At 31.7% G+C, this 18,822-nt stretch overlaps 1 protein-coding gene across 1 annotated transcript; it reads right to left on the bottom strand.

Moving 5' to 3' along the window:
- Positions 1-96: 96 nt before the first annotated feature.
- Positions 97-1,144, bottom strand: LOC111308453 (uncharacterized). The gene has a single exon (XM_022906774.2). It carries the CDS (start codon positions 940-942, stop codon positions 256-258), a length of 687 nt encoding a protein of 228 aa, XP_022762509.2. The 5' UTR covers positions 943-1,144; the 3' UTR covers positions 97-255.
- Positions 1,145-18,822: the final 17,678 nt, after the last annotated feature.

Here is an 18,822-nt window from a genome sequence, read left to right as displayed (position 1 = left end):
CTCCGAAGCTTATAAATTAACGACTAATCACATGAATGTTGATTCAATTCAAGTTGTAAATATGAAGGTTAGGATTTCAATCTTCATGGTCATTGATGAACTAATAAAGCAAGTAATGTCAACTTGATTACTTCACCAATTCTTAGGTATTCATGGAAAACAAAGCTGCATTCACTGTAAATTAGATGAACCTTACTCATAACAGAGAACACCAAACAATACAACCATAAAAGAATCTCAGATCTATCTATCTATCTATCTAGAAGTAAAACCACGCTTTGCCAATCTTGGAGAAGTCCTTGCCCCATTGTGCACCTCACCCTTACCCTTCTTCATGCCCTTTCCAACCCTCTTCTTCTGATCTCTTTTAATTTCCGACTCAGCATTAACCTCTTGTACTATCTTCATCACATCACCGCCTATCCCAACGTTAAAACTCCCATCCCTTTTGCTCACCACGCCGATATCCTTCGCCACTCTCTCAAAATCATCCCCCAATTTCCTCACCGCACGTTTCCTCAGCACCCTCCCCTCTTCTCTCTTCAGCAACATTTCCTCGCCTTCATTTTCACTCTCCACCTCCTCGTCATCATCGTCGTCATTGAGATCCAAGAATCTCCTTTTTAACGCCACGGCAGCAAGAGGGGGTGATACGGAAGCATCCCTCTTGTTTTTAGGATCCTTATCTGGGCTATCCTTGAGGAGCTTCTTGCGCTGGGCTGCGAGTCTTTTGACGTTGCCTTCGATGCGACCTTGGAGACGGAGGCGCTTGAAACTGAGACCACCCATTGTCCAATGGGCTTCATTGGCCCATGCGAGCAGCGGATCAAGGACTGAAACCGGAGGGTCTACGCGTTCGAGGTTGAACTTGGTGTCTGTGTAAATACGGGGCCGTGGAAGAATGCTACCATAGAACTTGCCCGGGGCGAGAGGAACCACCATGCTTTGGCGTGTAGTAGTCGCCGTTGTTCGGAATTTTGACGAACAATTTAGTTTTGAGAAAACCTTGAGAGGAAACTGGATGATTTGAGATTCTTTTTGGGGCGTTTTAATTGTTGTTTTAGGTAGGAGAGTTACTATATAAAAATGAAAAAAAGGTAAGCGTGGCGGTGAATTTCGCGGAAGGTATGATTTGGCGCCCTAAGTTAGCGCCATCGCGAGGTAGCAAGTTTTCGGTGAATTTAAGATTAATTTGAAAATTTAAAGTACGATGAATAAATAAAATATAAAAATAATATGATTTAAAATTATAATAACAATTATATATAAATTTAATAAAATAAAAAAAATTATATTTTATATTTTTATATTAACATAAAATATATTTTATAATTTTCATAAAATATAATACAAATAAATTAATTTTAATATACAAATATATGAATCGATAAATTTAATTCAAGATTTTGGCTTTTTGAGCCTTTTGGCAGGGATGTTCAATGTTGATTTGCGATGAGCGGGAGGATTAGTGGGTTGGGCCAACATTAAGCCTAATATCATCAAACATGCATTGGGAGAGGGCTTTAGGGCTCATAGACGGATGAGATGCGTACTTCCTTCAAACATGATAAACGTAAGCAATCCAAGTCGAAAGCTGTAAGATAGAAAGGAATAATTTCCCTCTAAAAGTCGTAGTGGCCCGATCCAATTTAGCATTGTGTAAATACTTAATTTGGTCATAATATAATTTTATTGTTAATTTATGATTATCTATCTACAAATAATTTTATATTTCATTAGCCTAATTTTAGTAATCTTATAATAGCCGTTGACTTAAGTGAGATAATCAATAATATATATTAAAACACATTTAATTACTATAATGCTCTTTTGTTTATTTGATATAATATTGACACGTTTTTAAATTTACTACAAATAATCAAAGTTTGGTATTATTAAAGATTAAGATGAATCTTGAGTATACAATAAGTTAGTGAAAGTATAATCATTTTGATAAAGATTTATGTGAATGATATATAGTTCATTAGAAACCAAGTGCCTATGCAACAATACGTAGTAAATTTAACTATCTAATAGGGATTTCTATAATGGATATAAGAGGGACAATGCACATAATGGGAAAAATATCTATAAAGATAAATCCAAAGAGTTGCATAACTTTTATAATCCATAAATATAGCCAAGTTGCTAAAAGAGTTTAGCATAATGGAATATAAAAGTAGATCATTGCCTATGTTACATAGCATACACATGATAAGATGCTAAAAGAGTTTAGCAAAAGGAATACTTCATAGTTAACTAGCCTCTCAAAGAAAATAGATGCCTTACAAACCCCCTCCCAAATTGCCCCTATCCATGCTATACAAAACCCATTTGTTTCTTCTGAAATTTGTGATAAACCACCTAGTATTAAAATATGTCAATTTAGAATAGAAACGGTCTAGTTTGCATAACAATCCATGCCTAACTACAACACTTACAACCCAGGTTGGAGAAGCCACCAAACCACCACTTAAAATACAAACTTTCGCCCATCACCATACAACCAACCCCAAGAAAAAAATTAAGTTTTGAAGAGATGTTAACCCAATTGATGCAATCCAATAACGCAACCATTTAAAGCCAAGCCATATCAATTGAAATCCTTAAAAACCAAATAGGTCAACTAGCTTAAGTCATAATCAACCAACCCTTAAGAACCTTACCTAGTAATACCAAGTCCAAACCTTAGAAATAAAGCAAGGAAGTTGTAATGTCATATATTCCTACAAATGTTTTTATGTAGTTGAGATGTGGCACATTAAAACCTCCGACATTTAGCATCAAAATTATTGATAGATATACTAAGAACCATGAGGAATGTTAGAGAATATTTTGGTGAAAGTTAATGAATATACCTTTATTATGGATTTAATTTTTTTAGATATGAAAGATAATGAAACCTTTTTACTTTTAGGTAGACTTGTCCTTATGATATCTAAAACTTTAATTGATGTATACAACAATGACCTAACTTTAAAATTTAAGGGCAAAATGATAAAATTTATAACTAAAGGATATGGTGTCCTTAGAGATGATGCGAACATGCAAGCTGTGTCCAAGGTTAATGAGAAACCTAATGTTAGGAGTCAAATTTAATCTTTCAACTGCATTCAACTAGCCCAATATGTCATATCCCTTGCAAGCCTAAAACCAATCCTATTAGCCATATGCTCAACATCCCCATAGTGAATCGAAATCCAACATATGTTATCCTTGCAAAGACAGTTAGTACACCTCTTAGAACTAATTCAATTTATATGATACCTCAAAAGCAAATGCAATAAGGAAAACTCCCTTTTGAGAGTATGAGGTAACTTTAGATTTTAAGTATAGTCAAGCTTAACCAAAACTAATGCTGCTTTGGAGGCAACCTAAGTTTTACATTTTCAAGTTTTACATTTCCTTGGTTTTTGTTTTTAGGATAGGTATGCTTTGATTTTTTATTTTTGAAGTGTTTTTGTATGGATGAAGATATGCAAAGAGATGTTCCATGAAGAATTCAAGTTTCAACCTAAAAAAAAAGCAAAGATAAAAGAGTGTTTCTTTTACCCTAGCTTTTTAAAGTTTGTTTTAAAATATTGTCCAATTTAAGTGAGGGGGAAGGGAAATTCTTTTTAGGCTAAAAGTATGTTTTTCAAAATTTTTCGTAAGTGCTTTGTTTTCAAACTGAATTGAGTTACTATAATCATGATAAAGCTAGCTTGGTTAATGTTTCATGAATTGTTCAAGATTGACTTGAGTATGGTATAAAGAGAATGATAAATGTAGTGAAACATGAGATGATTTCTTTAGTATATTTTTTTGTAAAGTATGATTTTTATGTTTGTGTTTTTAGTCTTGATCTTGGATATGCATCAATTTTTATGAGAAACATGTAAGACATAAAGTTGCATAAAAATTTTAAGGTATGAATATGACTTCAAAATTTACTTACTCAACCCTTAAGGCAAAATTCTAAATTGTATTTGATTCAAGAACTTATTTAAGCATTCTTTAGACAAGTTAAGCATTTTTAAGCCTAGCTTTATTAATTTAGACACCAGTTTTGTCCGGGTCTACTGTTTTCATTTTCAGTATAATAACAATAATAATTTTAATAATGATAATAATAAAATATATTTAAAAAATATTATTAATAATATAATAATAAAAAAAAAACAAAAAATAGAGGGCCAATACGATGTCGTTACCGCCCCTATCAACCCCCGACCAGCCCCTTATCCAGCCACCTTGCCATTCTTACAACCACCATTCGTCCCTTTCTTTGAAGCTCTTTAAAAGCCCCAGCTCATTTTTTTCAAGAAAAAAAAAAAAAGAAGAAAAAACCCTCTAAGACAGAAGCTAAAAACACAAACACCCAGAAACCTGATCTTTTTCACTCTCACCAAATCCCTCACCAAAAAACCGCAAACAACCCCCAACACCTAAATAGAAAAACCAAAAAAACAACACAGTCTTCCCCATAGGAAGGAACCTCAACGCCAAGTTTTTTCGCAACAAAGAAAAGAGACTATCAGTGCGGGTTTTCAAAAAAAAAAAAAAAAGGAAACAGAAAACTCAAAAACTTTGAGCCTCGATCTACGACAATCGAAGCTGTTTCTGATGAAAAGAAACCAGATCTGAAAAGAGAACGTTGAAAAGAGCTTTCAGAAGAATTGTGACGTTTTTCAGCGATCGAAAACTACTGGCAGCGATGGTCGGCGATGACCTAGGCGATGGTCCGACGACCGAACGACGAAAGCTCTGGAGCTCTCCCCTATAGCTCTAACATTTTTTTTTTTCTGAAACAGAAAAGAATGAACAAAAAAATTTTTTAGTTATATATAGAGGCCTAAAGGCCAAAACGACGCTGTTTTAGTAAATGAAAATCTGCGCATTGACCCGGACTCGACCTGGGATCCACGCAACATACCCTACAACCTGGCTCCTCAGTAGCTCTGAATCGGTTTGACTAGACCAGACTGAACCATTCCTTAGCTGGCTCAACTGAGCCGTACGTCGAACCGAACTCTTTTCGATCCAATCGAATCGCCATTGACTAGTCCGATTCAGGTAAAAAAATTTTTTTTTGATTTTTTTTATATATATTATTATTTTTGTTATTTTGAGTATTTTTTTTATATTTATGCATGATGAATTTTTAAGTTTGTTAGGATAAATATTTAATTATTTTAATAATAATAAAAATGAAAATAAGTAAGAAAATAATTAAAAATGCTTTAAAAAATAATAATATATAATAATAATAATAATAAAATAAAATTTTATTATTTTTCCTACCTAGATGTTGGAGGGAATAAAACATATTCCTAAAAATAATTTCGCCTAGATGTTGAGAAATTATTATTAATAAATTTTCATAAAAAAAATATATATAAGAAATTTTTAATTAATTTTCAAAAATCACTAAAATCGAACTTGCTCCGAAAATCAGCCTAGATGTTGGGGATTTTTAGAGATGTTTGCTTTTTCTTAACAAAATGAAACTTTAAACGCTAATTCTTAAATTTCAAAATCCTAAAACTTCCTAACCTTTAAATCCAAACCCCAAAACCCAAAATTCCCAAAATCCAAACCCTTAAATCAAAAGCCCAAACCTCAAATTTTAAAACCAAAATCTTAAAATCTCCAAACTCTAAAATCAAAATCCTAAACCTTCCATACCCTAAAATCCAAGCCTTAAGACCCTCTAAACCTTAAAACCAAACCCTAAAACCCTCAAAACTTAACCCAAAATCCTAAAATCCGAATCTTCAAAATCTTGAAACCTTAACCTTTAAAACCTCTACTCAAGCCTTACTCAAAACATTCTGAAAATCTTAAGAACACGTGTGAAAATCTCATTTGAAGTAATTTATTCTCAAATGCCGCCTAAATGATAGGGTGTTTAGAAAACTTTACTTCGTTAAGTTTTTTCACACGAGTTCTTAATTCACATTAATAATAAGATTAATAAATAAAAAGTATAATAATAAATTGGGATCTTAAATATAAACAGTCGCACCTAAGCTTTGCTTAGATGTTAGAGAGTCGATGTGGTCTCATTATACCTAAGAACCCAACTTTAAAATTGCATCTCATCCTACATAACATTCACTGGCATACATACATTAGTGTCTTATCATTGGTAATTGTTTGCATTATTCTGTCTTTAATTTTTATTTACTACTTGGAATAATACATTTTTCAAAAAAAAATTTATGATACTATAAAATAAAATAAAAATAATATTCTGAAGGAAATGATTCTTGGTGTTCTGCCTAGATGTTGGAGAGTCGCTAACAATTATTTTCTATAAAGATTGTTATTTTATTTTAAGAATTATCATATTAAATGTTAAGCAAAAAGAGTTATTTTAAATTCTGCCTAGATATTGAAGAATTTTAAAATAATTTTCTAACTTTAAGATTATCTCAATATTCCTAAATAAAGAGCTTTAGCAAAATTTTATTTTTCCAAATGAAGGAAATTAGTGTTAAATTTCAAATTGAAACTATTTTTATCCAACACCAAAAATAGCGCGTAGTTAAATGGTACCAATTTATGGGCGTTGTAGGGGTACTAATCATTCTCTATACGTAACCGACTTCCGGACCCAACTTGGTTTTTCGTAGATCAAAATTTATCTTTTTCATAAACTTTAAATTCGCTTTTATAGTTTTATTAAAAAAATAAATTTTTGGGTGGCCAATCACACCCTAATAAAGATTGGTGGTAACTTTCTCATTTTTTTGATTTAAAAATCTTTTACGTCTGACGGTTCCAAAATCGTTACAATAACTTGGCGACTCCACTGGGGGCATTTGAGAGTCAGGCCAAAACTTTAATTATGCGCTATTAACAATGATTGGATTTAATTGGTTTTATTCGATATTTAATTTAATTTCTTTTATTTTAATTTTTCATAAAATATATATATACAAGTTAATAAATAAAATAAATTGCATGATGGTCATTACTTTATTTTTATGATTTATTTATGTTATTTTGATTAATACATTACTTTGCATATTCACTCACATGCATGAGCTCTATACTTGGGCTCTATCCCTTTTAAGAGAAAATGAAGTAGCTACGCTCTCGTGAGGCGATAATCTTCGCATTTCCTAGCGAAACACTTCCACTTAAATTGAACCATTTTCGTTCGTAGCCTATAATGGGTGAGAATCGAGGTGCCTTACTAGTCCAGTATGGATGCCATTGAGGAACAATTTGGAAACCTTTAGATGAACAAATCCTCACTCAACATATAGTGAACCTTAGGGGACTAGCCTTCGATAGAGCATTACCCTTTTCTAGAAATAAGAGAATAACATTTTTCTTTTGAAGATTTTTTTTTCTTTCGACATGTATTTCATTCTTTTGGTGGTTATTCAAAATTTACATTTTCATAAAATATTTTAGAATATAATGAATAATTTTTAGCGTTATCCAACAAGTAAAAAATAAATTAAAAAAACATTTTCAAAGATTAAAGGATTTTCTCAAAAAAAATTTTATTTATTGGCCAAATAAAATTTAATTTTCAAGTCCTAGTTATTTTTGTAAAAAAATAATTTTTTTTTTGTATTTTTGTTTCATTTTTCACATTTCATGCATCATGATGAAATAATACATGTATCCCATCCCATGCGCATCATGATAAAATGATATAAGCATTTCATCCCATCCATATCAATGGATAGTACATACATCTCATGTTATGCACATATTGATAAATGATACATGCCTACCATACACGTCTTAATAAGTAGTGAGCACATTCCATCTCATTACATGTTTAAAGGTAGTGTTAGTTTCACTAGGTTGGCATAACACAAGCATTACATTCAATGTAAAAATCTAACATGCATTTGATAGGTTCATGCATTCTATACAAGTATGCTGCATTAGTCATAAGAATACATTTCATCATTCATGTAAATATGCCATTGCATTTCATGCATATAGATTCATGAATAATAGGGTCGTATGAAACATACATTGCATTTCATATCCCACTATCCCTGTAATATAACACTATATTCCTTGCATACACATTCATGGTTGACAAAAATTTTTATTTGGGTCCTTGTACATATAAAAATCCATTGTCATAAGCATATATACATTTCATGACATTCTTTAGCCATCATATTCATGTGTTCATAAACATACTTTGTGTGTCATTGTTTTTGTGACATTCATTCAATAAGGGTAGTAATCTAGAATTTTTTGTCTAAGTCCCAGAATAAAATGTCTGTCTTGGTAGAAATTAGAATAGCAAAAATAGAGGATTAATCGAAAGTAAGGATTAGTGCTTTGGAGTTGAATCAAGAGAAATTATGGCTCGAGCTTCAAAAGATAAAACAACAGATGGCTCAATTGATAGAAATGGTTAAAGGTAATGATGGAGTTGAGTTTGTTCCTCCTCAAGGATCATTGTCATTTTCGATTCCATCAAGTCAAGATCAATCGGCTCCTATTAGTCTTAGCATTTTTTCAAAACAAACTAAGGCATTAGGTGATTTGAACAGTGATCGAAGTTTGGGTGAACTAGCCACGCAAATGACTGAGCTCAAAAGTTTGATTTCCAAGAAGGAGTCACTTAGCTTCAACCAACCATCACCAACTATTTCGAATCCTAACGCATGCCTAAATCTTCCTTATGACTACTTCTAACCTTCTTTTCAAGCACCTAGAATTAAGCCCCCAAGTGTCATCAACCTTCAAAAATTTCACACCTGAATCCGCATCCCCCACCTTACACTTCACAATCACTTGTTAGCATGCTGTCCAATCACCATTTTATCAGCCCAATTTTAACCCAGAGTTTCTCAATTCACTTCAAAACCAACTATACCACCATCTTTTTAACAAAGTAAACCAACCATAGGATAGAAAAACTCTAGCAACGCCAAAGGAAAAGCTTCTATTGATCCAATACCTATGTCTTACACAGAGTTATACTCGTTGCTCGTAAAAAACTATCTCATTGCCCCTATCCCTGTTGAACCTCGTAAACCATTTTTTCTCAAATGGTACGATCCTAATGCTCGATGTGAATACCATTTGACATTATAGGCTATTCTCTTAAAGACTGCAGAGCTTTGAAACATAGGGTACATGGACTAATAAAGGTCGAATATCTAGGTTTTGACACCAAAATGAAGCCATTTATTCATAAGAACCCTTCATTGATCTATGTCGCTATAGTAGACAATGTTATAGGTAACAGTAAGGTTGGCCATGATGATGAATAAAAGGGTTATCCTCCACAGCAATCATAGTTAACTATTTTTGGGTTTCTTAGGTGAGATAAAAGGGAGTGAAGTAGGTCTAGCACTTTTTGGCCATAGCCCTATAATGGTTCATCATGTGTAAACTTAATACTTTTAGGAATGAATGAAAACTTCTTTTGACCTGAATTTTTATGAATTGATGCCTCTGTCCACTTTTAATAATTGCTTGTCTAAAGGACCCTGTGAAAAAAAAAGGATGGTTGTGTTATGGTTTCACCAAACTTTTGAGGAGAAAGAAATGTCTTTAGATAACCTAGCCAAAATATAAAATGAAACTCAAGTTTTTTTCCTCTTTAATAATAAAAAATTTGACTTGCACATCATGCATCATCTGTTTGAATTCATTATTCTTCATGCTAGTTAAGCACAGAAGATGATGATTGTGAATATGCTTTTGTTAAACTTTCAAAGTCAAAAGATATTTTATAATAAAATTCATGTCATGCATTTTTTACTTTTCATAATTAATAAAAGGTTCAAGGATAGCTATCCTAGGAACGAGACTAGTTAAGACTACACACTTATAGCATTCGAGTTAGTACCAGAATCATGAAAAATAAAGATACAAGTCGAACGAACAAAGTAGAAAAAGCCCAAGGAGAGATCAGTGAAACAGTTACGGGAATGCAAAAGAATGTGAACAGATAGTTAGCAGAATTAAAACAGATATTAGTAAAGTTGACAAAAGGAAAAAGAGTTGTTGAAACACATAGGACAAATGAAGAAATAGTTGTTAAGACACCATTGTATCCATCTAGGTTCACATATGTTCAAGACCCCTATATGCCACAAGCACCTTCAACTACTCATCAACCTTTTACTAACATTTCTGTTGAATTACCCTCAGTTCAGACAAATGTCAACCCCAGGCATACCCTTTATGACTCCACTACTGTGCCTAATATAGATGATTTTAAAGAATAAAAAAAATAAAAAAAGTACCAATCCATCAAGAGATACAGTGATGAAAGATAAATTTGATCTATTAGAAGATAGATTGAAAGTAATTAAAAGTCATGATGTGTACAAGAATGTTGATGCCAATAAGCTTAGTCTAGTGCTGATCTTGTTATTTCATCAAAATTTAAAACCCTAAATTTTGAGAAGTATGATGAAACAAAATGCCTTTTAACACACATCACCATGTACTATCAGAAAATGATAGGTTACACTCATGATGATAAGTTGTTGATCCATTACTTTCAACATAGTCTCACTGGGCTTGTAGCAAGATAGTATGCTCAACTAGACCAAAATAAGATTTGCTCTTAGAATGACTTGGCTAGGGCCTTCCTAGTACAATACAAGTATGTTAAAAATATGGTGCCAGATAGGTTGTCCTTGTAGAACATGAAGAAAAGATCAACTGAAACTTTCAAAGAATATGCATATAGATGGAGAGACATAACAGCCCAAGTATAACCACCCTTGTCTGAGAAAAAAATTACTGTTCTGTTTGACAATTCCTTGAACACTCCCTATTATGAAATAATGATTGGGAATGTCTCCAAAAACTTTTTAAACATGGTGATTTCTGGTGAAATTATAAAAAATACAATCAATAGTGGCAGGATTAAGCTAAAAGAGGTGACAAATGTTAAAGAGAAAAGTACATCAAAAAAGAATAAAAGAGAGGTGCAAGTTGTCACAATGGAGGGGCATCTACCTAATAGTTTTATCTCGTACAATCCTTATCCTGTTTATCAACCTCATTACCTTGTCATAAGCTATATCTCTCAAAACCTATATCTTTGCCAACCAAGCCAGCATTTGAGCTTTTCAATAAATTCCTATCCTCAAATGGCCATTCATGATCTTGTTCCTATATTTGAACCCACCACCTGACCCACAAAGAATCAAAAGAGACTAAGGAATGATAAAAAAAAATTACCCATCTCTATTTTTTACCTTTACCTTTACTAATAGAAGGTCGATATCTCACTCTTGTTCCTCTAAAAATAATACCAAATCCATTAGCAAGGAGTTATGATCCCAATGGCAAGTGTGATTACCATATAAGGGTAATTGGCCACTAAACTGAAAAATACAGACAGTTGAAAAAAAAGGTTGAAGATCTTATCAAGAATGGTATTCTGACTCTGGAGGTAATAGAACAATGAAAGTTGTTGACTCCATGCAATTGTCAAATGTGAGAAGTTGAGATGAAGAGGGAGGTGTCAAGTTTTGAAAATCAAGATAGGATGATTTCTTTTTTATTTTTATTTTTACTATGATGTATGACATGTGCATTGTGTCTCTAGGAGTTATCTAAATTATTTTGAAAGAATTGAATGTTTTGGGTCTTTTTTTATGAAATTTCTCTTTATGCATTTGTTTGAATAAAAAGTCCCACATAAGTAACTTTCAAGATTTCAAAAAAATAATAATAAAATCAAAAAAAAAGTTTTCTTTTGCAATAAAGATGGAAGGATTCTTAAGGAAAATAGTGATTACTATTAGGAAAAAGCTAATCAAATATCTCCACACCTTTTTAAATACTTTCATGCCCTTAATCACTCAAATGATTAGACTTATAACCATAACCTTTCAGGGAATGTGAGTTTGAGTTCATACCTTAAAAGACCGATAATCTCTTCTTAAGAAAAAAATAAAAGAGATTAATTTTGAAAGTTTGTTTTGAATTTCAAAAATCAGATACTCTTTCAAATTTTCAATTGGTAATTTAATGTGTGTCAAAATTTTGCCATGATCATAGACAAAAAAATACCTAAATTTTTTTTCTCTCTTAAATAACCTTTGTTTCATGTCTTAAGGCATATTGAGGAAAGGAAAAATAATCCATTTTTGCCTAAGACAATTTGTTTCATACCTTTATACATTTTCTCTTTCTTTTACAAAAAAAAAAAAAATGCCATAAAGATTTTGAAGCCCATAGAGCCTTTTTGAACTATGCGATCGATCCTATTCAACTTGATCGTCATTAGAACCTTGAGTAAAAAAAAGAAGATAGGGCATCGTAAAAAAAAAAAAAACAAAAAGATAAAAAAGATAAAAACAAATAAAAATAAAATAAAAAAGACATCTTCGATGATTTGCTTTTCTAATCAAGTGATCATATTTGTAATGATGAATGGCCATCTTTCTCTATCATTCTCATATATAAAATTATTTATTTATTACCCATTTGAGCCTATTAAAATTTTCGTTCCAAAATGAACCTTGGCTAAGGATCATTTTTTATTGGGAGTAAAATGAGTATGCCTTTAAGAGATTAACTTCAATACAAGTGTTGAAAGCATTTAACATACCCTTCGAAGATAAAAGTTCAGGGTAAAAAGTGAATAAAGCTTCAATTGGAATCCTAAGAATTCAATGGAGTGAATAGCTAAAGATGAAGTTAGGCATTTCCAAGGAAGAGTAAAGAAACCTTGGAGATAAGAATTTAAAGCTTCAATTAGAATTCAAAAAAAAAAAAAGAGAAAATATGTACCTTGAAATGAGAATTAAAAAAAATGAATAAAGTTGCTAAAATTAAAGTTAAATGTTTCAAAAAAAAAGTAAAAGAAGAAAGTCAGAGAATGCTTTTCAGGATCATTGGCCTAATTTTTGAATAATATATTTTGAGCCTATTTATCCATTCTTTCAGAAGCCCTAATCTCAGCCTACATTACACATCTTGAAAAGTCCATTTTGATCAAATGTGGACACTTGAATTAAAGAGCAATGTCCTTGAATTTGTATATACTTGTTGAATCCTTCATTGACAAAAAATATAACTCCAAGGTGAAAACCTCAAGAGATTAATTTAAAGCTAAAGTCATTTTTGAGGCCCCAAAATGAATTTTAAAGTTCCAAGTTTTTATCCAAAATAAAAAATCTCGATGCAAAGCCTTTTGAAATATCAGTACCCATTAAAGACCTTTTTAAAAAAAATATATAGCCTTGTCCTCTTTCCAAATCTTGTTTAGAAAGTAATGACTAGTTTTGACTCACATTGAAGTATCACATTTTCAATAAAAGAAATGTGTTTTAAAAAAAATTATCTCTTTTGTAAGCCCAAGAGAAATCTTTCAACCTTCGTCGAGCCTTTTCATGTGATATGCCCACCAGTAAAATGAGTTAAATTATCAATTACCTACCCATCCATAACCTTTCCAAATAGTAGTCATTGACTTCCAAGAGATTCGAAAGTCTTGAGTTCTAAATTTTTCATTAATTGAGAATATACTTTATGTAGGGTAATTTTTTATCACTTTTAAAAATTTTCAAGATTATTTGAGCATTTTGTACATAATACTGAGATCATTTTTTGGGTGAAAATGAGACAATGACAATTTAAACAAAAATTTTTCAAAAAAAAAAAAGGCAAGAAGAGTCTTTGCATTTGCATCGCATACATCTGCATCACAAGAAAAAAATTCGTATTTGCATCATTTGCATTGACACTTGTATAAGACATTTGCATTCACACCATAAGAAGAATTTGCATTTGCATCTTGGCATCTGCATCCTAAGAAAAGGTAGTTGTAGGGGCATTTACATGAAAATAACATTATCAATTGCATTGTGAAAAAGTCAAATGTATTTGCACCAAACATTCGTATTATTGCGTTGTCATTTGGATCGACATTTCCATTAGCATCATTTGATGAGAATGGACATTTGTATCATGATTGCACATTAATAGCAAAATATATATATATATAAAAGAAAAAAGAGAGAGAAAAGAAAACAGGATTTTAAAATTTCAACACCTCTATTTAAGGGGAACCTTTTTCAAAAAAAATTTTGAAGCCTCTATTTAGGAGGAGCCTTCTTCAAACAAGACCTTTAAAGTCTCAAAAATCTCTGATCATGCGAAAGTCATTTTTAAAGTGTCATTGCCTTTGATTAAGAGGAATGTTCAAAGATTTTGAGATTTGCAAAACCTCCAGGCATAATCTCTAATACTTTCAGGCATAACTTTCGAGACCCCTGGGCAAAAGATTATCAAATTTTTAAAAAGTTTCATTGCCTCTAATTAGGAGAAGTATTCAAAGATTTTGAGATTTGTAAGACCTCCGGACATAATCTCTAAAGCCTTTGGGCACAACTTTCAAGATTTCTAGGCAAAAGATTTTTAAATTTTCAAAGTTCACAGACCTCTTATTAGAGGAGCATCCAAAGATGTTGATTTCTAAGACTTCCGGGCATAAATTCGATTCACGGTATAATCCTGATCAATTCATTATTTTTTAACTTGCGGTGTTGTCCCGTCGATTCTGTAAGACCTCCAGACATGATTTTTAAGACCTTCTAGCATAAATTTAATTTACGGTGTTATCTCGATCAATTCATTATTTTTTGACTTACGGTATTGTCCCATTGATTCTGTAAGACCTTCAGGCATGATTCCTAAGACTTTCAAGCATAAATTCAATTCATGGTGTTATTCCGATCGATTCTTAATTTTTTGACTTGTGGTGTTGTCCAAGTCAATTTTGTAAGACCTCCAGACATGATTCCTAAGACCTTCGGGCATAAATTTGATTCACGATGTTCTCGATTGATTCTTGATTTTTTGACTTACGATTTAATCCCAATCGTTTTTATTTTTTTTACTCGCGATTTAATCCCAGTCTCTTTATTCTCTAATTCGTGATTCAATCCCGATCTTTTTAATTCAAAATCATAGTTTTAATCTCGATTGTTGTTATCCCCTGACTTATGATTTAATCTCGGTCTTTTTATTTTTTGACTTGTGATTCAATCCAAGTTAACATTATTTTTTTGACTCACAGTTTAATTTTAGTCTCTTTATTCTTTGATTTGTGGTTGAATCCCGATCTCTTTAATTCAAAATCGCAGTTTAATCTCAGTTGTTATTATCCCCTGACTCATGGTTTAATCATGGTTTTCTTATTTTCTGACTTGTGATTCAATCCAAGTTAACATTATTTTCTAACTCACAATTTAATCTCGGTCTCTTTATTCTCTAATTCACGGTTCAATCTCGATCTCTTTAATTCAAAATCGTAGTTTAATCTCGATTGTTGTTATCTCTTGACTCGTGGTTTAATCCTGATCTTTTTATTTTTTTACTTGTGATTCAATCCAAGTTAACATCATTTTTTGACTCGCGATTTAATCCTGGTCTCTTTATTCTTCAATTCGTGATTCAATCCCGATCTCTTTAATTCAAAATCACAGTTTAATCTCGATTGTTATTATCCCCTGACTCGTGGTTTAATCTCAATTTTTTTATTTTTTGACTTGTGATTCAATCTAAGTTAACATCATTTTCTGACTCTCGGTTTAATCCTGGTTTCTTTATTCTTCGATTCATGATTCAATCCCGATCTCTTTAATTTAAAATCATAGTTTAATCTCAGTTGTTGTTATCCCCTGACTCATGGTTTAATCCCGGTCTTCTTATTTTTTGACTTGTGATTCAATCCAAGTTAACGTCATTTTCTAACTCACAATTTAATCCCTGTCTCTTTATTCTTTTATTTACGATTCAATCCCGATCTCTTTAATTCAAAATCATAGTTTAATCTCAGTTGTTGTTATCCTCTGACTCGTGGTTTATTCTCGATCTCCTTATTTTCTGACTTGTGATTCAATCCAAGTTTAATCCTAATCTTGTTATTCCTTGACTCGCAGTGTCGTCCCGATCATTTTCTTTACTATTCGACTTTTGGTCTTCCCTTAATCGATTTTTTTTTCAGCTCACGATGTCGTCTCGATCATTTTTTTTATCACCTGGCCTGTGGTTAAAAAAAATCCATGATTTGCTTTCAAACAAAATCATTATTTTTTTCTTTGCCTTATTCTTGATTCTTAATAATGTGCAAAGAGGGGCAGTTGTAGACATCGATTTTATCCGAGTCTACTGTTTTTATTTTCAATATAATAACAATAATAATTTTAATAATAATAATAATAAAATATATTTAAAAATATTATTAATAATATAATAATAATAAAAGAGATAAAAAAACAGAAGGCCGGTACGATGTCGTTGCCACCCCTGTCCAAACACCAGACCAGACAGCCACCCTGCCCCTGCCACTCCTACAACCACTATCCGTCCCTCCTTTAAAGCTCTTTAAAAACACCAGCTCATTTTTTTCAAGAAAAAAAAAAGAAAAAATCCTTTCAAACAGAAGCTAAAAACATAAACACCCAAAAACCCAAGATCTTTTTCACTTTCACCAAACTCCCCCATCAGAAAACTACAAACACCCCCCAACACCCAAACAGAAAAACCAAAAAAATAACACAATCCTCCTCGTATGGAGGAACCTTAGCGTCAAGTGTTCTTGCAACAAAGAAAAGAGACTGTCAATGTGAGTTTTCAAAAAAAAAAAGAGGAAAACAAAAAACTCAAAAAACTTTGAGCTCCAATCTACGATGATAAGGGCTATTTCTGACAAAAAGAAAGCCATATCTAAAAAAAAGATGTTGAAAAGAGCTTCTAGAAGAATTGTGACGTTTTTCGATGATCGAAAACCACCGACAGCGATCGCTTGCGGTGACCCAAGCGACGGCCAGCGCGACGGTCCAGCTACCGGACAACAAAAGCTCTGGAGCTCTCTCCTAGAGCTCTAACCTTTTTTTTTCTAAAACAGAAAAGAATGAACAAAAAAAAATTTAGTTATATACAGAGGACTAAAGGTCAAAACAATGCCGTTTTAGTAAATCAAGATCCGCGCGTGGACCCGAACCTGACCCGAGATCCATGCAACCGACCTGATAATCTGGCTCCTCAGCAGCTCTGAATCGATTTTATCAGACCAGATCGAACCGTTTCCTAGATCGATCCGAACCGCTCCTCAACCTGCTCAACCGAACCGCACATCGAATCGAACCCTTTTTGATCCAACCGAATCGCTGTTGACCGATCCAGTTCAGGTAAAAAAAATTTTTTTATTTTTTTATATATATATATTTTTTGTTATTTTGAGTATTTTTCTTATATTTATGCATGATGAATTTTTAAGTTTGTTAGGATAAATATTTAATTGTTTTAATAATAATAAAAATGAAAACAAATAAGAAAATAATTAAAAATGCTTTAAATAATAATAATAATCTATAATAATAATAATAATAATAATAATAAATAAATAAATAAATTTTTATTATTTTTCCTGCCTAGATGTTGGAGGGAATAAAACATAATCCTAAAAATAATTTCGCCTAGATGTTGGAAAATTATTATTAATAAATTTTCATAAAAAAAAATATATAAGAAATTTTTAATTAATTTTAAAAAATCACTAAAATTGAACTTGCTCCGAAAATCCGCCTAGATATTGGGGATTTTTAGAGATGTTCACTTTTTCTTAACAAAATGAAACTTTAAACGCTAATTCTTAAATTTCAAAACCCTAAAACCTCATAATCTTTAAATCCAAACCCCAAAACACAAAATTCCTAAAATCCAAACCCTTAAATCAAAACCCCAAACATCAAATTTTAAAACCAAAATCCTAAAATCTCTAAACTCTAAAATCAAAATCCTAAACCTTCCATACCTTAAATCCAAGCCTTAAGACCCTCTAAACCTTAAAACCAAACCCTAAAACCCTCAAAACTCAACCCAAAATCCTAAAATCCGAATCTTCAAAATCTTGAAACCCTAACCTTTAAAACCTCTACTCAAGCCCTTACTCAAAATATTCTAAAAATCCTAAGGACACATATGAAAATCTCATTTGAAGTAATTTATTCCCGAATGCCGCATAGATGATGAGGTGTTTAGGAAACTTTACTTCGTTAAGTTTTTTCACATGAGTTCTTAATTCGTATTAATAATAAGATTAATAAATAAAAAGTATAATAGTAAATTAAGATCTTAAATATAAACAGTCACACCTAAGCTCTGCCTAAATGTTGGAGAGTCGGGGTGGTCTCATTATACCTAAAACTCAACTTTAAAATTGCATCTCATCCTACATAACATTCACTGGCATACATATGTTAGCGTCTTATCATTGGTAATTGTTTGCATTATTCTGTCTTTAATTTTTATTTACTACTTGGAATAATACATTTTTCAAAAAAAAATTTATGATACTATAAAATAAAATAAAAATAACATTTCGAAAGAAATGATTCTTAGTAATCTGTCTAGATGTAGGAGAGTTACTAACAATTATCTTTTATAAAGATTGTTATTTCATTTTAAGGATTATCGTATTAAATTTTAAGTGAAAAGAGTTATTTTAAATTCTGCCTAGATGTTGGAGAATTTTAAAATAATTTTTTAACTTTAAGATTATCTCAATATTTCTAAATAAAGAGCTTTGGCAAAATTTTATTTTTCTAAATGAAGGAAATTAGTGTTAAATTTCAAATTGAAACCATTTTTATCCAACACCGAAAATAGCGCGTAGTTAAATGGTACCAATTTATGGACGTTGTGGGGGTGCTATCCTTCCCTACACGTAACCGACTCTCGGACCCAACCTGATTTTTCGTATATCGAAATTTATCTTTTTGATAAACTTTAAATTCACTTTTATAGTTTTATTAAAAAGATAAACTTTTGGGTGACCAATCCCACCCTAACAAAGATTGGTGGTGACTC

The sequence above is a fragment of the Durio zibethinus genome, chromosome 2, assembly GCF_047325235.1.
Source record: "Durio zibethinus cultivar Kanyao isolate XHJ-2024 chromosome 2, ASM4732523v1, whole genome shotgun sequence".
NCBI lineage: Eukaryota > Viridiplantae > Streptophyta > Magnoliopsida > Malvales > Malvaceae > Durio > Durio zibethinus.
Note: the sequence above shows the minus strand (reverse complement) of the source record. Positions and strands in the feature narration are given on the sequence as shown.

Excerpts from the sequence above, each read along its gene's own strand:
- LOC111308453 (XM_022906774.2), bottom strand. The coding sequence starts at position 942 with ATGGTGGTTCCTCTCGCCCCGGGCAAGTTCTATGGTAGCATTCTTCCA.